The sequence below is a fragment of the Clinocottus analis genome, unplaced genomic scaffold, assembly GCF_023055335.1.
Source record: "Clinocottus analis isolate CAN_PGR_092001 unplaced genomic scaffold, fCliAna1.0.p SCAF_7, whole genome shotgun sequence".
Taxonomy (NCBI): domain Eukaryota; kingdom Metazoa; phylum Chordata; class Actinopteri; order Perciformes; family Cottidae; genus Clinocottus; species Clinocottus analis.
Window position 1 is genome coordinate 12,582,026 of NW_027176229.1, and position 21,724 is coordinate 12,603,749.

The window sequence follows — 21,724 nt, forward strand, 5'->3', positions numbered from 1 at the left end:
AACAGGCAGGCAGCGCTGATGACTGAAGGACCGTCTGACGCGCGTGTCTTCGTGGACTATTTGTTTAGGCTCCATGTGGAACAACGGGAAAGCAACTACTACGATACACATCAGTACAATGATTCAAACAAAAGCTATTTAGATTCATACATTTTTCATTTCTGCATTTTATTTCTCTCAACAATATTTTAATAGGGACTGCTAGAAATAGTGCACATTGACCAGCCGCTAACCATTAATATGTTTTTTTTGTTTTGTTTTGTTTTTATTGTACTGAGGAATACATAAGAACCATGACTATTCTTTTATCAGTTAGTAATGCTCATGAAAGGCACCAATGCTCAAAAGGTCACACTGCTATCTGAGTTCACTGCCACAATGGCTCTAATGTTTGAACTATCACCCTTTACAGGTCACAAATATTTGTAAAAGAGGCCAAGGGGCAGACTGATAAGGAGGTGCCATGATGTGATGTCTGAATGTCCAGTGGCCTTTGTGAGGAAGACAATAAGAGCTGTTCCTCTGTAGGCATGGTGTTTCATTTGTGCAAACTGACTCTCAGTTTCTCCTTAACAAGTCAGGGTTTACCATTGCTGTCTATATGCTGGCATGATTTGGCTTCACACAAGGCCATTGATTAGCCTTGTGTGAAACCAAATGACCAGACTTGTTAGACGTGACATCCACAGTGGAAGCTGTACTCAGTGTGTCTGTGCCTTCGCAACATTCATTTAAAGCTACAAGAGATGTGTTGTAATCAGTAGAGGTTAACTCTCCTCTCTTTTCCTCCGGCATGCAGTCAATCTTGAGCTCAGTGCCATGTCAGAGGGATCTGTTAAGACAGAGATAAAATACCACTTTTTCTTAAGCTTTTTGTAAGACGTCCAAACACGGAGCAGTTGCAAAGGTTCCCACTCAACTTTGTGACTAAATTGCAATTCTAAAATGTTTGTGTAAATAAATTGTAAATGTTGATTGTGATTTATTTCGAAAGAATCAGCACAGGAAACTATTCATCTCTTGCCCTTGCCAAACCAACCTCTTTTAGAAACTTGAGCTAATAAGTGGCAAAAAGCAAAGAAGGGAAGATGAAGATAACGTAAGGAGAAATTTGCAGGACATGTTCTATTATTGTTGAAAAACAACTATTCATGCTCTCCTTGAATTTTGAAGAAACTTTAGTGGAATCATGAGGTAACATTTTCAGCTCACTACAGGCTCTGGCATCTGTCACATATTTCTCGGCGATATCGAAATGTTTACTGTGTTTTCATTCAGGTCGACATCTTGTGTGTTACTTACTGTACATGAACAAGCATGGTTTTGTTCATTCATTGATGTAATTGTGACAAAAATCGTCTGACAATTGCACACTAGATCACAGTGGTTGTCTCCTGGTCTCTCTTGCTGTGTTTCCAGATTTCAGGGCATTCAAGGACCTCTTGTTGCATGTTCCCAAGCTTATACATCAGGTCTGCAGAGAGAACTATTGAGTCCATCCTGGACTTGTACACCTCCAGAGTCAGGAAGCGGGCTGGAAAGATCTCTGCAGATCCGTCACACCCTGGACACAAGCTGTTCCAACTCCTCCCCTCTGGTAGGCGCTACAGAGCGCTGTACGCCAAAACCACCAGGCACAGGAACAGCTTCTTCCCACTGGCCGTCAGTCTGATGAACACTTAGTGCAGATAGAGTTGTCTGATTATCTTCACTTTTTGAACTAGTGTTTTCTTTAATGTCTTTTTCGTCTTTTCTTTTCTTCTATTTATCATGTTTATTGTATGTATATAAGTACAAAGATAAAAGTGAAACCAGCGACAAATTCCATGTATGTGTAAATTTACATGGCCATTAAAGCTGATTCTGAACTTTAAAAATCTAAAATGAAACATGATTACACATGAACATGAGATCATCATCCAGAGTTATATTTATGCAAAGCTGAATATTCAAAGACAGCAAAAATTATTATACAGTACAGCATGTAAAAAAAAAACCTGCATGGTTTTTGCCTGAACTAATTGGGATTCACAGTAAGTTGTACGGTCTGTAAAGGGAAGACTTGTAGGTGCTCATAGGACCCATTTTAATTCCAATATATTGAGGACAGAGCTCTTCAGTTTTCTACTCTTTAATAACTGAGCCCATGACAGCCTTTTAGACAGTAGCCGGTGGGCCTGGGAGATAAACAATATCATGCGTCTCTGAAGATAGTAAAATGATGTCCTCACAATAGTATTTCACAGGTCAGTCAAATATTATGCACTATTCATACTGACAGAGGATTACACGGTTTAAGTACTTAATGTTTCATTGTTCATCCACTTGAAATGATTGTGTCCTGGGAATAATTTTACTGTAATATAAAGTAGTAGATTATTTTAGTTTCAATTGAATAGTGATTGGTTTTTCAGCATGGGTTAGTGTAACTCAGGGGTGGGCAAACCTTTTGGCTTAAGGGCCACAATGAGTTTTAAAACATGACAGACAGGCCCGGCCTAGCATAGTAAAGCTCCGTTCACGCCAAATGTGTCGGGAATTTTACTCCCGCCTGAAAGGGGGTCGTGGCTTATCTCTGTGGCTTATCTCTGTAAAAAACAGTTACCATTTAAATAACCACTAGTTCTGCTTTATACTTGTAAAATCTACAAAAGTGGGAACATCAAACTCCATCGTGTCTGGGTTCATAGTATTATCTGTATTCCCACAACAGCGTCTTAATGACAGCGGCTACCAGCGCTACTGCAGGCGGACCAGCAGCAGTTTGGTTCAGCAGTGGCAGGACGGCGGTGATGACGGGCGGAGCCTCTCAACGCTGATTGGCTTACGTCACACGTCAAACACGCCATTTGCACCGCCCCGCTGAAAATTTGCTTTTTTGCAACCTTTTGCGTCTGAACGTCCCCTGCAGTAGAAGGCAGCTGTGAATGAATACAATATATATATATATATATATATATATATATATATATATATATATATATATATATATATATATATATATATATATATATATGTATATATATATATATATGTATATATATATATATATATATATATATATATATATATATATATATATATATATATGTATATATACTCTGCGGGCCAAATCAAAATGTCCAACCGGCTGTAGACGGCCCGCAGGCCGTAGCTTGCCCACCCCTAGTGTCGCTAATCATTGATCACTGTCAATCAGCACATCCTCTTCTGTGTCCAAGTGCACTGGATTATAGACCTAGTCCAGCAAATGAATTTACTTTAAATCAAAAGGCTGCCGTGTGTCCACTGAGTGGAACCAAAGCTCCTTAATTTACTGTCTCGATCGCCGTCTTGCTGTGACGATTAAGAGATCTTAGTGAAGTGCTTTTATAATCATTTAAACTGCTATCTGACATGTGATTACTCCTTCAAAGTCTAATATTTTCTCCGAGTATGTCAAGGACGGACTGCTTTTCAAAACGTTCAGAAGAGGCTGATGGGAATTCAATTTCGTAGTGGTCCAGTCTTGTTTGTTACATAAATATGATTGATGGGTAATGCTGGTATTAACTGGAAGGCAAGCAACACCTTTCCCCCTAAATTTAACTTTTTTTTAGACCGGGTAACTAGTTTTGTGGTAAGGTCCTTTATTCATGTAGGAAGGGAAAAACAGTTTGTGGAATATTAGGATGCATGTAAGCAACCTATTGCAAATTTGAAAACTACGAGCAACACACTCATGTGCAAATAAAAGGGCTCCAAACAGCATCTAATGGCTCAGACTCTGCATGATGGCAGATGTTGATTATGCTCAGTGTTTACCCAGGGTCACTGAAACGAAAAGAGCGAGTACACTGCCTCCATTGAGTACCTCAGAACTATCCAGTACAATAGTGACATATCTCTCAAATGAAAAGTGGGTATACATTTTTCTAATAAAGGGTCTCCATACAGATGTGCATGATGAGGGAATTACTCATTGATGCTTCCAGATGAGCAATGATTTGTTTCATAACATGTTCACATCATTTTAAAATGCTTCTCAGTTGAAAAGAAATGTTACTAAAAATATTTGGCCCAAATAACCTAATAAAAATAAAACTCTTTTTAGATGAAAGGTTACTTCGTGGGAAGCGCCCAACCTCAGAAACCTGCAGCATGAAGTATATCATTTTTGTAATGAAATTATTAAATTGAATCTTTTGGCACTTTGGTAGGAAGATATGATGCCGTTATTGATGACACATGACATACTGACCGGGGAGTCGGCCGAAGCAATATGGAGAAAATCATATCTCAAGATTTTTGTTTCGAATTTGCAACAATATTGTTGGATTAAGCACTAGCGCTTTCACAAACTATTTACACGACCATCATCATCATCATCATCATCATCATCATCAATGTGGATACAATGACTCGGTCGGCAATAAATTACATCACTTGCAGCCTTTAAAACCAAGAAAATTAAAAACATATGCCATGTTACAATATTCAAAATCCAAGATGATATTTAGTTTGAAATCAGAATAGCAAAACGCATAGCTTTCACACAAGAAGCGTAAATGTTTGTGACATTGTTTAGGTCAAGGTTGTCTAAGTGTTAATTAATTGATTAATTAATTAATCCCCAGTGGGGAAACTCATTGGCCCTCAAATCAACTCATAAAACAGACAGCAAACACTTTAAATTACATTAAATCATAAATAACGGCATAAAATGCCATTTGAGACATGAATAACATCAAAAAGATGCTAAATCTAAAGACCTCATCTCAAAGTGTTGATTAAATAAAACAACTGCTGCTGGAAAAAAACAAGCTTCTGAGCTGTTCAATCGAACACTGAAGCATCGAATCGCTCACTGAATGAGCGTCTGAGTCCATTCAGAGCACAGTGTACCAGATGGCCTTCAGCCAAGGTGCATTATAATGGCAGCTGAGATCTGCTGTGTACTCAGCATGGGTTTTAATATATATGATCCTTATGTTATCCTCTTCTTTGAAGCAGTCACCAGTACATTATGTTTGTGTAAGGCCTTTCCTTTTCCAATGCCACTGATTAGCTCTTGGCTCTTGTTATATTGAATAGATCTGGGGAGTGAAGTCTGGACGTCAGAGATGAACAAAGTACAATATATAGCTACACAAAGATAATACCTTTTATTCCTTGTACAAAATTCACTGGACTCAAATGACTAACACCCATTCCTGACAATAACAAATAGATTACAAGTCCAGTCCATACGTAAAAAGAATAGTTTGACATTATGGTAAATTCTAACTTATTGTACCCCAAAATAACAAAACTTACAAAAGGCTCTCAAAGCATTACAAAACATGCAAAATATGCAACTCAACTGTGTACTTCTTACTGTGTACTTATAATTCAGAGAAAAACAATACCCAACAGACACATGTTACCATAGTTGCTTTGCAGATTTGAATTTCACCAACAAAATACATTAAAATAAAAGGAATTAATATTAATTTAACTATCAAGCATTAAAAATCTTGAACAGTCGTTAGGAACATAAGTACACTGCTGATTCTTCTCTTTTACTCTTCATTTAAAATGAATGCAGAACTCTTTTTTTTTTACAAGTTTTACAAAGGAAAGAACAATTTGAGTACTGTTAATATTTCAATTTATTAGGTTGTAATATGTTGTGATAAACTAGCCCTTTTGATTCCCAATATGTGGTTGGTTTATCTGAACAATGTCTGTTTGTAAATTAGCTGGGATCATCAACAGAGGAGAGCCGTGACAGGGTGCCTTGAAAAGTATGACGTAGATCAGATGAACTGCTTATAGTAAGGCAGGTTGCACATCTGTCGTCAAAAGGCATGAGGGTAATTCAATAAGCGATCATATGTTGGTCTATATGTTTTCTGTGCCTGATTTACTTTAAACCTACCGTTTAACCTACAATTGTAATACCAGTAATCTTGCAACTGTGACACATTAAATGATTAATTTAATTCAGAATTTCAGTCCGACTGAAAAGACCCTTCGACTGATTATAGTGCTTGACTGAAAGCTACGTGGTTAGAATGAAGTGGTCAGAGCCAAATGCATGGACTCGACGACATAGTCCAAGTTACGACTGTTGATTGCACTCACGTTTAAACAGCCACTGGGGAACAGATACACGTGTCTCTTCTTGGACAAAAATTCTAACTGTTCACCTAAAACAAAACAAAAAAACAAAAAATATTGTGAAAGCACATCTATAGATAACATGGCTTTTGTTTTTGTTTTATGATAATTAAAAAAAAGGAAAAAAAGAAGGAAGTATTTAAGCAAAATGTTAATGTAAAAATTCATTACGGCAATCTATGAAAACATTTTTAATATTGATTAACGTTGATTGAGTGCATATTCTATTATACGGACAGAAGCCGAACACGGCAGAAACTGTCGGCTACTCACCATTCAATCCTGTAAAACAGTAGAGTCCTCCTTGCTGAGTCAGGTGGTCCCAGCAACCTGGAGTTCCCAGAAGCCTCAGCCTTTCTCTCAAAATTTCTCTGATAAGCATACATCTCTCCAGAATGCACTTTACTTCTTCCTTCCTGGTAAACGAAAAACATAGGCAGCAATTTGGAAATGATGCCGAAAGCTAATACTCCAGGATTTGCAAAACATGAGAAAAAGGTGCATTTTGTAAATGAACGATTTTATCACCAGTTCAACCTTTTGAGCATTGTATGCCTGTAAATCAATTATACATGCAAATGGCGCGTTACTCACCATTCAACCAAATGGGCTGGGTTACTGAGCACTGTAGCAACAACATGTGCTCCTTCTACGGATGGCTGCGCCCATAGCGACCTCACTATTTTGTCAGCTTGAGACTCCAAGGAAAACCGAAGGGAGTTCTGCTTTAAGACGCACAGAAGGTGCCCGACAGCGTCACCTTGCGAAAGGAAGTTCAAGATAAGTCTAATGTGAAGTCAGTAGTAGTAGTAGTAGTGTAATGTTACACTCCCTTTCTCTGATGTTTCTGCTATTGAAAATAAAGTTCAAGAGGGACACTTTTTGAAAATGAAATACCTAACGCCTCTTACTCACCATATAGTCCAAAGCAATGGGAGAAGGACTGAGCACAGAGGAGCTCCATCCCTTGCGATGCACAGTACTGAACAGGCCAGGCACCCCGCTCTAAATCTCCATAGCAAAGCGCCTGAGGAGGCAGCAAGAAAAAAGGGAAAAGCCTACGTCTCTGTTGAAAAAGTGACAAGACAACACATGGTCTTAGTATGAGTAAGGAACTACTCGTTTGACCAGTGAAGCCCCTGTTAGAGAGCGTAACTGTACACATATGTTACCATGATGAGCTTTGCGATCACAGCCCATTGATTCTGAGAGAGGTCCACCCCGGTTGGGTAGTGGGCAGATGCTGACAGAACAACAACACTTTGCTCCGGAGCTTTAGCCAGATCCTCCAGAAGCTTCTCCAAACAAACGTCCCGCTGCTTGTCATCCCAGTAATAATACTCACGGATATCTTGGATCCCTGCTGCCCTAAAGATACCAGCCAACGAGTCTGCAGCAAGGATCAAGACAAAACATTGTATTAGAGACCTAAAGCTGTACAAACTCCTCAAGAGCAATGCTGCTGAAAACTGCAGTGTGTCATTTTAGTATGAAGCCACCAATGTGAGTGAAAACACGTTTTAATTTATGCTATGAGCTGCATAAAGTATATTTTACCTATATGTGACAGTATATGTTGCTCTGGATGCAGCTTCTGTTCATTGTTAGCAAATCATGAATTCACTTGTGGCATACGTAGAGTATGAGTCATCCTCTAGCCCTGTTCATAATACGATGTACAGGATGAACCAATAGTGACCACACAAGGATTATTAGCTACATGCAGTGTGTGCTTACCATCACAGGGGGAGGAGAGGTAGACCGGCCCGCACCAAACAGCACAAACATCAAACCAGTGTCTCAAGAGTTCAGCCCCAAGACGCAAAGCAGCAGTGAAACCAGGAGTTTGGACACCTAACACCTGCAACAAAAGTTCCAAAATACCAAGAGTTTAGTTGTTAATATGACTAATGCGAAAACATTTGAGTTCTAATCTTGTGCTGATTATACTATGAGGATGAAGGTGGACATAAATCCATGACTACAATTATTTTCCTCTGCACAATGCTGATTGAGTCGATGATTAAGTACTTAATCTCTTTGTGTTTGCTGCTGTTCAAACCAAGGCTGGAATAAATACTTAAGCTACGATCAGTTACAGTGCATGTACAGCTGATATTACCCGATCCTCCACGATAGCCCGAGAGCTCTTCCCCAAAGCTACCTCCGTGGCTCGCCTGGTGAATTCTGTCAAACCAAGAGAGGATGGATACTCCGGACGAGAAGTGGGATCAGTGCTTCGCTGTTGCTTTATTTTTCTAACAAGGCGCAGTTCAAAGGTCTTCCCTTCCTCGCTGTAACACTCTGCAGAAGACAGTTATTGCAAAAGTTGTTTAATCCAACAAGACACTCTCAAGCTGTTTTAAAAAATAATGTACTCACAACATCCGCCCTCAAATGGAATTTAACAGACCTTTTCTTAAACATATGCTTTTTTAGTTTCAATGTGTGATTTGGAGTTATGTCTATGAAACAAACAAGTGGCAACAACCAGGTAAAATGTTTAAATGTGGTATATGCCCAATAGTCCTCGACTGACAATGTTCTACAGCAGTTATTATCTTAGTTTATTGCATATGTCAAGGGAAAGAGTTTGAACATTATCAAGAAGATAATAAAGATAATATAAACAGTTTAAAAATGGCTGATTTGACGAGTCAATTTAGGAGTAATCAGAATCAGAACTGTTTTGCCAAGTACGTTACACACACAAGGAGTTTGGCTGGGTCAATGTTGCATAGTAATAAATGCAATAGTATGAGACATAATTCAAAAAAATGAAATTTACAATAAAAGTCCAATTAAAAACAGATAACAAAGTCATAATTAATTGAAACTCAATATGCAAATGGTTGGAACACCTCTATTATTTTATGGTTGAAACTCTTAAAAAAAAAAGTTTAAATCTTAAATGTACAAGCAGACTTACCTCTCCCGGCCAGGTAAGCCTTCCTGGAGTGAGTGTCGTTCTTGAAGGCGGACAATAGCCTCGTTTCAGGACGCCCTGCGGGGACGCAGGAATTGGTAAACATAGAGAGACGATCTCCTGGTTCTCCTTTTTGCTTGACCCCTTTTCCATTAAGGCTGCTCGCGGGTCCGCTCATCTTGAACCCAGCCAGACAAATCAGCCCGCAAGCTGCAAGCCTTTTGTTTGGCTACTGTTGCCAAGCTACAGCACGTATTTGGATACTGTCACCCTGGCAACGGTGATGGATGAGTTTATCACTACCTAATTTGTGGATCTGGTGAGTTTACTTTTACCATCACAGTGAGCGATCATCAAAAAGACTTGCCTGTAAGAACATGAAAGGATGAGTCTCGCTGAAGTCCAGTCCCAAATGTATTGGCTTCTGTCTTGCACACTCACAACAAATCAGCTCAGAGAGCTCCGTCTGCGCCTCATTAAGGTTTGTTTTGGTGGTTCTACAAAAGACCTGTAGCCTCCTCACATTAATAAAGGACCATTATCTTAGACAGTGAGCCAAGAGGCATAGCAGGTTCACTAAATGTGTCTAGAATTAACATGGGCTGCCCATACATTTTGCATTTTCTGGAAAGGGTTTCTTTCTTTCATGTTTTCACTGATCGGCTACATCTTTGTACAGATGGTGGTTTTTTTTTTACCTCCTAGAATGATGAGATAATTATAATCTGAAATGATTCTGTATGTGCATGTGCACCAAATTTCACTTCCTCAAATGCTAATGAAAAGATACAACCACACTTAAGTTTTAACAAAACACCACAGTGTTGAACAGGCATCTGGAAAATAGAGCTGTTGCTCTTGGGAAGACAATTGAAGAACAGCCATTTCATGTGCATGAAGAAGTAACAGAGACTCTCACAGTTATTGCAGACGAGAATCAAAGGAATCATCTGGCAGCTATTGCATAATAGAAGGTCTGTAGTTCACTTTATGAAGCTGGTAGGCACAAATCTGTGCACTAGATGGCAGTAGTTGGCCAACCCGTGCAGGTAGTCCTGTCAATTAGCTGACCAGGAGTAATTTAAGAAGCTTAATTAAAGGGAAAAACAATCCTCAGCTTTTCTCATCCTCTGTGTTACATCCCAGAGTACATCTTTCAGTTCAAGCAAGAGATCTTAGTGTCTTATTACTTTACGTGAAGGACGTTTTCCTTTCCCTCTGTGGTTGTTATACTTCAGTGAGTGTGTATAAAAAAATGCTTTATATTTTTGCTCTAACACAGTAACAACAAAACATATACCCTTCACTCTGTTGACTGCAGGATATATTTTTCTCCCACCAGACTGCATTATTTCTGCAGTTGAATTATATGTGGCGCGTCAGGTTATCTGTGTTTGCCCAGTTGTCCATTACAGTCAAACAACCCACTGAATCCAGAAAAACAGGTACAGAGATAACAGTAAAAAGTGTTAAAACGAAGCCATTGTGGATTTCAGGCCTGTAGTTATCTGGGGTGAAGACTCACATATTCCTTTATGTACCGCTTTGTAAAGTAATGAGAAAGAGGATGCCCTGACAGGGTTGTAAGATCTTACAACCCTGTCGGGGCATCCTCTTTCTAGGATCTTGGTCCTTATCCTGGTAATATGATAGCGTGACTTGTACACATAAGGGGTCTCCTTTATGTGTACAAGTCACGCTATGATATTACCAGGATGAATCCCAAAAAGTTAATCTAATTAAGATGTTGTTGAATATTAGATTCAAAGGCTCCTAACTGGTAAGCTTAGCTCTTGGGTCTAAGTTTGGTGGAAAAGGACTTTTGATGCCCCGTGTTCGGAAAATGTATGTGTGGCTTGAAGAAAACTGTGACACTGAGTCTCAGGACAAGTTGTTGGCACAGGAAATCCCTGACGGGAAAGTTGAGATGAACAGAATATGTCTTTAAAGTGTTGCATTTTTTGCATTTCCAATTAAGAGAAAAGAGAGAAAAAACGGCACTATTCAATTTTGAGGATATTCTTGTAAAGCGATATGGGATATATTAATATGTCATGTTATGTGAGAACTAAGAAGGGCTGCTTTGTCAACAAGAAACAGTTGGATAGACATTTTTGAAAACACACATTCACATGTCTAGCTTGAGCTAAACATGTTTATGTAACACATTCATATTATTATTTTTTTAGGGTGAATATGATTTGTCTTTGAATCATCACCTTCACTGTACTTGCCAATAATGAATGTTTGATTGCTTATTAAGTCAATCAATATGATGAACCAAGTTTTCGGACGTTAAACATTGATTTTGTATTTCATTAAAAAAATTCTGCTTTCACAAATCATTAAATACTCATAGGTGTATCGTAAGTGACGGCTTCTAATTAATTTTTTCGAAAAGTTTAGATTTCTTTTTGAACTATAGCTCTGAACTATAGCTCTGCACTCTGCAAACCTCAGACCTCAGACAGAATAATTGTTTTCCCTCTGTGTTGTATGGTATTTCAAAAAGGGCATGCACTTTCCAAAAATACTCTGGATGGTGATTGGATTAACCATTGGTCAATCAAATGCTTGCCAGAGCCAGGGCGAAGAGCAGAAATGTCTTTCCCACTGAGAAAAGCCTTCAGTGTCATTGTTTTGTAAAATAATTGCTGCCGTGCGAGATAACCAGACAGAATAGTTCAAAGCAATATAATGCTATAAACTCAATGGACTTTACATTCCAACATTGTGGACTCAGTTTTTAATATGATTTACATATGTTTTTAAGTTTTTAATATGATCAGTACAACCTTTTTTTTAACTTTCATAAGGCTAAATTTGCACACAGAACACACATGAGCAATGTTCCACAGTTGTATATTTTATTTCTCAATGCAACAGATGATGATGTGAGTAATAACACACAACAAGGTGTCCTGATTTAACAAAATAATGGAAGATGTTGAGGTTGTTAATGTTTCTTCCCTCAACACTGTTATTTTACATATTAGGATACGTGAGAGTGTGTTATTGACCTAAGACTATAGCCGAAGATAAGGAGTTTACAGGAAACGGCATGGAGCAGAAGTGTTTTGTTAAGATGACATGCAGTTTGTAATACTGCACCTTGCTCATTGAATACTGACTGTAGATAGGAATTATGTTTGAGTTGTCCTGATATATTTTAACAGCCATTTTAACATCAAAAATTAAAATGTTCTATAACTGTGGTATAACTAAACTTAGCTAATTATTGTGTGAAGTTCAGGCTCAAAACAGAAAAACTAAAAACAAACAGCAGAATTGAATATTAAAATGCACAGCCCTTTGATTTAGTTCATATTGCACTGGCAGTGAGGACAGCCTTGCCAGAATCATGACCTTAAATAAAGTTAGACAAAATGTTCCTAAAGATTCATTGTATCATAAATATATAACTTACCAGATAATATACTGTACAAAACTAGTTCATTCTGTAATTTTTGAAACCACAGTTATACACACTGTGACCAAAGGTTCACAGCAATGCATTTCAAACTTGCAGCATTGTCTCATTCAGGATAGTTCGTTGTCACATAATGTCTGTGAGGTGCTGAGCTGGAGCAGCCCATCTCATGTCCACTGTTCCTGTCCAGACCAAATCAGCTGTTTTCTATCCAGTCGTCTCTTTGGGATCAGCTTCAGTCAGCGACGTTTATTAGAGCCGAGGGTTGTACTCGCAGTTGTTTGGTCTCGGCCTTTGCAGGAATCGGCTGGGAATAAGTTTGCTTCCGTAACGTGGAATTTTACAGTTTATCCGTCCTTTTCCTGCAATGTGAAGCTGAAAAGAACGCCAAAAAAGATATGAGTGAATCTCACATGTGACAACATGTACCTCCTAGTGACTTGTAAAAATGTTATGAGGTGTGTTGATTAGCCTTTACTCTAAAGATAAAAGGCAGACATTGTTTACAATGGCAACATTCATCTGAGTCACATTTTTTTTTTCAATCCTATTTCTCTATTACATTTTTAACAAATATTGTATATTATGGGTGGCGGGCTAGGCGTAACTGAAAAGCACTTGATCATTCAGTGTTCACATTAGAAACCTCATTATATCTTTCACATTGTGTGCAGCGCTGTAAGATGTGATCCTACTAATAAATTAACTATTTCTTTGTATTACGACTTCTTGCCCTGCGTTGCACACACACTGTATGGCATTCCAGTTTCCATCAGATAAGAAAGTTCCAAGACAACAACAATGATTTGTTGTCTTACAGTCTACTTTACCTTTTATGTTTCTTGTAAATTACAGAAGGTTACTATGAAGTTTCCCTCTTCTTTGATGCTTTGAAACCTTTTTTTCCCCAACAAGATTGTAATTCTACCTAGAACTGTAAGTTTCACAGAAATGTGAATGCATAAATCAGCAGGAAACACTTCATCTGTTGGTCTGTTTCAGTTATTTTAAAATGATGCATTTGAAAGATTTCATGGAAAAAGACTTCAGGAATATTGTGTTACACAATCAATTGAATCTCACATTCACACATGAGTTGTTGGATTATGTTAATACGAACCACAGGCACAGCTGGCTCATATTTAGTTCAAGTTAGGGGAGTTCAATTCATCAAAGTTAAGGATGATCTATCCATCAGCTGTGATGCATATTTTCTGTCTTTTAAATATGTCTGCATGCCAAAGGGAGATGCAATGAGATTATTTTGTTCATGATTCATAAAATTCTTTAAAATATTAGAAGCATCTCTCTATTTTAACAAGAACACAAACTAGATTCATTAAAATGTATTAATTTAGCTTGGTGTACTTACAAAACTGGCAACTAATTAAATTTTTCTCATGAAAAGATTTATAAAGTTGGCACGAATATAAACAAATAGATTCAATTACTATTGCTTATTTATATCTGTCCAAACCTTAACTATGTACAGTTATATACTGTTCTCAAGTGTTTGCTTAACTTCTGGATACCGGCATTGTCCTCATTCAGCTCAGGGAGTGTTTAAGGTTTCTCACTGCTAACTATCCCCATGATTTGTTTAACCTGCTCCTTGTTTCACGCTCTCTTAGGCTTGATCTCGCTCTAAGCTAACTAAATGCACGTTCTGGAAGTTGGTGTGTGAGTTTGGGTTGGAGGCCGTGTTAACATGCTGCGGAGAAAAGCTGTGAATTATGGGGTTAACAGTACAGGAAAGAAAGCATTACTGTCAGCTTGTCCATCCTAAAACAACATCAAAACATCAGGATACCTGTGTGCCGACGGATATGCTCGCTGCAGTGCTTTTATTTATTACACCAGCATTCGAGCCACTTTGAAATCCCACAGCCAATTACAGCAGATGTTTTTCGCCTGACCACAGTCTGTACAGATTAATCTAATCAGTACAGTGTGGGATTGTCTGACGGCCTAAACAGAATCACAAAGTTATCACTATTTAGAAAAATGTATATATTAGTGCTGTCAAATTAGCGCGTTATTAACGGCGTTAACGCAAACTAATTTTAATGTCGTCAATTTTATTAACGCCGTTAACATTTTAATTTTCCAACGCGGGATGTAGCTCAACCGGATGTAGCTCAACCGGATGTAGCTCAACCGGATGTAGCTCAACCGGATGTAGCTCAACCGGATGTAGCTCAACCGGATGTAGCTCAACCGGATGTAGCTCAACCGGATGTAGCTCAACCGGATGTAGCTCAACCGGAAGCAAAACAATAGGCACGCCGTTTGCGGTTTAAAATGAATGAATGGTGAGCGTGATACAGCAAAAATGAATTTTAAGATGCTAATAAATGGAGAGTTTACTTTCAAAAAGTGTTCCCAGGACAAGACCGAAGTGGTATGAAACGTTTGTCATTGTGAGCTGAGCTATCACCGTAGCTATCCAGTCTGAAATACCACTCGATGGCCAAGCACACAGCTGATGCTAACTCTGCGCCCCCTCGTCATAGCCAGACACGAACGGAAGACTTCAGACAGAAACACATGGACACCACAACGAAGAACAAACTTACTGCAGCCACAGCTAAATGGATGCTCCTGCATGTAACCTGTTAACGTTGTGGAGGACGAGGATCTCGCTGATATAATACACATCACATCCAACGACAGGACCTACGAAGTCTGACTGCTATGTTCACCTCTCTCTCTCTCTCTCTCTCAGCTTTATTGGCATGGATGTTGCAACAACAATATTGCCAAAGTATCAAAACACATCAGAAAAACAAAGAAATATACAACTTATACAGATAATAACAATAACAATAAAACTAAGTAATTAAAATAATCTCTCTCTCTCTACCTCTCTCTCTCTCGCCCCTTGTTTACCTGAAATGTGCACTTTATAATTGTATTTTGAACCGCTCTGTTTGGCAGTTGTTTTTTTCAATAAGATAAAACATTTGCATAAAGCAAGCCAATCCACTTTTTCATATTAAGAGCATTAAATTGAAAAAGAAATGTGATTAATTGAGAGTTAACTATCACATAAATGTGATTAATCGCGATTAAATATTTGAATCGCTTGACAGCACTAATATATATATATATATATATATATATATATATATATATATATATATATATATATATATATATATATATACATATATATATATATATATATATATATATATATATATATATATATATATATATATATATATATATATATATATATATATATACACACAATCACATTTCACTTCCTTTAAGTAAGATTAGCCTAGTTATAATACATGAAAAGGCCTTCGCGAGACTCGAGACGTGTGATTGGTCACAGGACCCGCGTGACCATTAACATGCGCTGTGATTGGTCAGTGAAGCTAGAATCTCAGGACTTACTGATGATCCCTTTTCCACAGAGGTTTATCTGCATCTGGTAAATGCTGATTATGTTACTGTTTCTTATATTTGCTGTCATATTTAATCATAAACAAGCCACAGCACTTTAGATCATCCGTACCCGACCTCGCTGCTTCCCAGGGCCGTGCATTATGTGCTTGCTGTGACTTCTCCCCCTGCTCCCGACGCGACTGTCCACCGGTGTGCACTGTCACTGTTAGTGCCGCGTCACGTCAGAGGTCTGCAGCGATATCGGCAACCCACCCGACACATCTATATATATATATATATATATATATATATATATATATATATATATATATATATATATATATATATATATATACATTCACACTCATACTGCAATTGCACAAAGGGTTCCATAATAAAACACAGATCGCTCTGGAAGGACTCATGCTTGGTTGTTTGGGAAATACAATTATATTCATATATTTAGCTGCTATAATGATGAACAGTTTGTTCCAGTAACTGTTAGGTTTTGTGGAATTGTAATAGTTTGGGTTGTAAATTGTAATAGTTTGGGTTGTAAATATTGGACTTGCACATGTATAATAAAGAATTGTTTAATGTGTACATTAAAACATATAAGGGTTATGAGAATTAATAAGTGATATTATTGATGAAAGATATGTAATAGTATCCTTTATTTACTCTGAATAATGAGCCACTTATAGTTACTTTGGTGAGTCAGTATACTCAACATGTCATTCTCGATCTCTCTGCGCTTTGTCTAATGTCAGGTTATTTGTGCTTTAAAAAACAAACAGACTTTAGTTCCCCACAGCTGGAAGTTAACCCGCTGAGCTACCAACATATATCCAAATATGTAACATATTTATTTGGTTTATGTTATAAATAGATTTTTATTTTTTTAACAAATAATGACAAAAGAATATGAATACAAAAGCAAAATCTGAACCGAACAGTGTCAGTGATTGATTGTCCCTGTGCCTTCAGTGTATGCTTTTCACATGAGACCTAGTTAATGTTTATCCTTCACCTTGTGTGCACATGTGATGGCCATGCAAGCATATCCTTCTTTAATATTTCTCAGCAACATGTTGACAAATCATTTCCTTTACGAGTGTCTCCTAATACTTTAACTACGGCTGTAGCGCACGGCTTGTTTCCTGTGGCGTATGAGCAGTAATTATGATATTGTTATGCATCTCACTTGCATTGTTTGTCTCGTGTACTGTAATTCTGCAGGTATATTAGTCCTGTAACCGGTCTACTCGACTCTTCATTTCTTCTCCACATCCACACTGCTGTTTAGCCACTCTTTTTGAAATAAAATGTTCTGCTCTCTGTTAGCTTAATTTTAGTGTTCTCTTTCATGGATAAACTGTGCCTATAAACTCCTTCCTTCTATAACACATCGCAATATCTTTCAAGTACATGAAGATTTTGTCCTAAATACCTCCAATACGCTTATTAGAACTAATGCAGAAGCCGACTGTCTCCCTTTAGAGCAAAAGGATGAAAATAGAAGAAGAGAAAGCTAAATTCACTGATGCTGTGAAAAATGTCCTGTGGACTCGACACAACTTGGGATATTTGGATCCACTTTAAACCCTGTCGTCCGAAAAGAAAGTACGTTTTTTCAAGCAATATGTTGAATGTTGATGTTTCTGTACCAAAAATATGTTTCATAAATACTTTTCATAACAGCCTCGTAACAAGCTTGCAGAAATACACAATGTCACATGAATAAGGCTGTGTTACTATAAAGTAAAGGATGTGTTTAAATAATATCAAAAGTTGTGTGTTAGTCAGTGTGTATCTAACATAAATAAAGAACAACTGCCCTTAAACGACTCTCTTTTTGTAATGTTACGCAACCAGCGTAAAGTCAAGTAAAGACTTCTGGTTTAACATTAAATACGAGAAAGTCCTGTGTTTGTTTGACCCATTTGTTTGACTTGTTTGCCTTAGTGGACTGTCGCATCTGTAACACTTGTAATTATTCCCATTACATCAAATCACTTTTAAAATTGGTTGCTTGATCCTCCACTACAACACTTTCACTAACCGAATGCAAGTAAACGTCTTCATTCAACGTGTAGTTTGCAGAAACATACAAAAACATAATTGTTTTGCTACCGCACTGACCATTTTGATGACCAAAAACATCTCTCTGAGAAATTGCACTTTGATATCACATGGTTTATATGTGACAGAAGGTGAAGGCTGCAGTGAATGTTGATAAGGGCAGCAGTGATATGCCTGCATGTTTTCCTATGAAAACAAAGTAACCTGCTGTTGCATGTTGTCCCAGGGTTAAAAGGAAATGTGCACAATTGCTCTTTTGTGTGGCTAGTCACGTAGATATAGAAGGTTGACAGGGATGACTAAGGCCTGAAATAATGTTATTGGCCCTCAACAAACCACTTCAGCAGTGCAGACTCTACCTGGAACCGTGTGTCATATTCTCTCATTTATAACCGGTCTCCACACCACGGCCCCGCCAGAGTCCTTTACAAACGGCTGGTCTCACTTACGTATGTAATCCTGCTCAAAGCGCACGATGAGTCTGCTGAGCCTTCCCCTTGGGGTGATTTACAACAGATCACACCAGGCTCCTTTTAAGGAAGACTTTTATATGCTACTATGACTCCTGTTTTAGCGCCGCATTGATTCTGTTGGTCATATTCCACTGAGTGGATGTCATTTAAAGTGTGTGTGTGTGCGTGTGTGTGTGTGTGTGTGTGTGTGTGTGTGTGTGTGTGTGTGTGTGTGTGTGTGTGTGTGCGTGTGTGTGTCTATAGACTTCTAATTATATCTTCCTGTATTCTTTGACAGACCTGCTTTCATCCTGGAGTGGTGTACTCTACCAACGTCAACTATCCTGCGTTAACTAGGTGTTCTCATTGGCTGTCAATCTGGTAAACAGCCTCTCCAGTTATGGGGAAGTCTTGTGTGTAAGTGATAAAGAGTTATCTGCTGCAGGCAGTGTTGGGCAGGGCACACTGATAGCCACGCTAATATTTGGAAATGTCACATCTCATCTTGGTTTTACAGAGTCATCTTTTTCATGAAGGGATGCAGTTTTTAGATACCATATAATGAAATTTAAAACAAAAAATACATTTACAATATTAGGGTTTCTGCGAAATAGAAATAGATGAATGACATTACTAACTATTATTAAGGAGTGTGCTGAAAAACAGTATATATACATATTAACAGGAACAACAGTAACTGATACAGGTACAGTCCTAAAATGTTTTGTAAACATGCATAGAAATCCAAATAAATATGTTTAATTTGTAGTTTGGCTACCCCAACTGCAGCCAATCCTCCATAAAAAAAAATTCTGCACGGTTCTGCTCCAAACTATTGTTTCTACATTTAGAAAATGCACTGTGAGCAGAAAAACAAAGATTTTATTTGACTGTTGTTGAAATTTACTCATAAGAAGAAAACAGAGGCGAATAAGAAAAAATGTTTCACACCAGAAGCCAAAGCCACGGTCACACACACCCTGATATACCTTCCTGTCCTCTCTGAGTTCCTCTCATATATCTATATATAAATATATAACTATATAACTATATATATATATGTATATATATATATATATATATATATGTATATATATATATAGTTATATATATATATATATATATATATATATATATATATATATATATATATATATATATATATATATATATATATATATATATATATAGTGAAGGTCAGTAAAGGTTCCCATGATGATCCCCAAAGTCTTCAGGGCCTTATTATCTAATTAATTTAAATATATAATAAAAACACTGTTACCTAATCTCACCCCAATTCTACATTGATCTTGACGTTGCCGTTGCGGTTATCCATGATGTCCAGGTGTACATCTGTCAAGATTATTCACATCACTATCTTAAACTTATGGTTTCACTGTTGTACTTGAGATGGTAAAAGTTTTTTAAACATTTATCATACATTTCCAAAGCAAAATGGGAAGAAAAGTGAACTTACTATTTGGTTTCTGGCTCTGATAAGTCACTGATTTGTGTGCTACCATTGGACTGCAGAGGATCAGGGAAAGTCTCTTCACTGTTGCTGCTTTGATGAGTACTGGTCAGTCTCTTACTGACCTCAGTCCGAGCAGTTGGAGGCTTCTGGAAAGACCCGGCTGCAGTGCCCGACTCAGCCTGCAATAGAAAGCAGGAGCAGCAAGTCCGCAGCTCTTTGCAGCAAGTATTGAGCCACAGAGTGGACCACCACGGACAGCCCAGCAGGTTCTTGAACGCAGCACGGAACTCTGGACTCCTGCAGTAGATGATAGGATTCAGGCCAGAGTTGATGTAACCCAGCCAGTTCAACAGTCGGAAGATCCTCTCTGAGGGAATGTCTCTTTCAAATGCATTGATGATGTTGGCGACAAAGAACGGCAGCCAGCACACAGTGAAGGTCCCCATGATGATCCCCAAAGTCTTCAGGGCCTTATGCTCTTTGACGAGCATTAGCCGTGACGGCCTCCGCTTGGCACTCTTTCTCCGCACTGTGCTGCTGAAGCTACTGGAGCCTGCACATGCCATTGACAGGATATTATTCATGGGAGGGTCAATTTGCACCTGCTCTGTTGGACACTCATTCTGGAAACGCATGCGATTCTTATCTATGAGCTGGACCTGCCGTTTGGCTATTAGAAAGACTTTTGCATACACAAATATCATTATGAGCAGTGGAATGTAAAAAGACACAATCGAAGATACAATAGCGAAAGCTCTGTTGGTCACAAAGTCACAGCATGTCGGATCAGCGTAGCACGCCTTCGCTGCTTCATCGTCAGTATCGTGCCAATATCCTTTCATAATTGGTACAAAGGAAATTAAAGCGGACACCACCCACACTAAGCAGACTATTGCCCTGGCACGCCACTTATTGAGTAGAACCTGGTGTCGGAGCGGCCACGTGATGGCTATATATCGATCCACCGCTATGATGCAGAGCGTCTCGATGCTCGCCGTCACACACAGGACGTCCACAGAAGTCCAGAACTCACAGAATGTGTCACTGAGCTGCCAGTTACCAGTCACCAGAATAGTGCCCCCCAAAGGCACCACGAGGACCCCCATGATGAGGTCTGCGCACGCCAGAGACATAATGAAAATGTTTGTCGTTGTTTGTAGCTGTGAAGTGCGAGATACAGCGATGATGACCAGCAGGTTTCCCACCACTATAGTCAGTATTATGATGACAAGTATGATAAGGCTCCAGGGTCCTGCCGCCGTGTGATAGGGGTCTGTTCTGTTGGTCACATAGGATGCTGAAGTGCTCAGGTTTACATCCATTATAATCAGCTGAAGATGTTTTTTAAGTCAAAGTTAACTAAATGTAAGATTCCACGCTTACGAACATCATAAATCTGCTCACTAAATAATAGGTATTATTTCCTTTGCAGTCACAGCTTACATTTCAGAGCTTGGAAGTCTTGTTCAGCAGGGTTCAAAACGCAGTAGTGGCTTTCCATGTTTACATATGGGATGAACGAGACGTGGTTGTTCGAGGAAGTTCTTCTGGTGTAGGCAGCAGCAACATGTTCTTTAAAAAAGATGTATCCAAATTGTTCGTAAAGTTGGATTAGTTCAGAGACTTGTAACTCTTTCTTGATTCCAGAAAACATCAACATAAAGTGGGAAAAAGTTTTTGAGAAGAAAATCCATCCGTGTCCATTTACATGCGTCCACTGGGAAAAGAGTAGTTGCAGTGTTTCCGCTGAATCCCAGATGAGCCACAATGCAACAGTCGGACTGTCAAGCAGCAGTGACACCGTTGGAAGAACCACCAGAGTG

The 21,724-nt window shown here is 38.4% G+C and overlaps 2 protein-coding genes across 2 annotated transcripts; both read right to left on the minus strand.

The window, feature by feature from the left end:
• Positions 1-5,508: 5,508 nt before the first annotated feature.
• got1l1 (glutamic-oxaloacetic transaminase 1 like 1) lies at positions 5,509-9,246 on the minus strand. Its single transcript, XM_068566555.1, has 8 exons — positions 9,071-9,246; positions 8,264-8,445; positions 7,879-8,002; positions 7,314-7,531; positions 7,057-7,207; positions 6,736-6,901; positions 6,415-6,557; positions 5,509-6,170 (listed from the first exon to the last, which is right to left on the minus strand). Exons 1-8 carry the CDS (start codon positions 9,243-9,245, stop codon positions 6,031-6,033), a joined length of 1,299 nt encoding a protein of 432 aa, XP_068422656.1. The 5' UTR covers position 9,246; the 3' UTR covers positions 5,509-6,030.
• A 3,469-nt stretch (positions 9,247-12,715) lies between these two features.
• adrb3a (adrenoceptor beta 3a) lies at positions 12,716-21,355 on the minus strand. Its single transcript, XM_068566256.1, has 2 exons — positions 19,905-21,355; positions 12,716-12,872 (listed from the first exon to the last, which is right to left on the minus strand). Exons 1-2 carry the CDS (start codon positions 21,221-21,223, stop codon positions 12,845-12,847), a joined length of 1,347 nt encoding a protein of 448 aa, XP_068422357.1. The 5' UTR covers positions 21,224-21,355; the 3' UTR covers positions 12,716-12,844.
• Between the last annotated feature and the right edge of the window lie 369 nt (positions 21,356-21,724).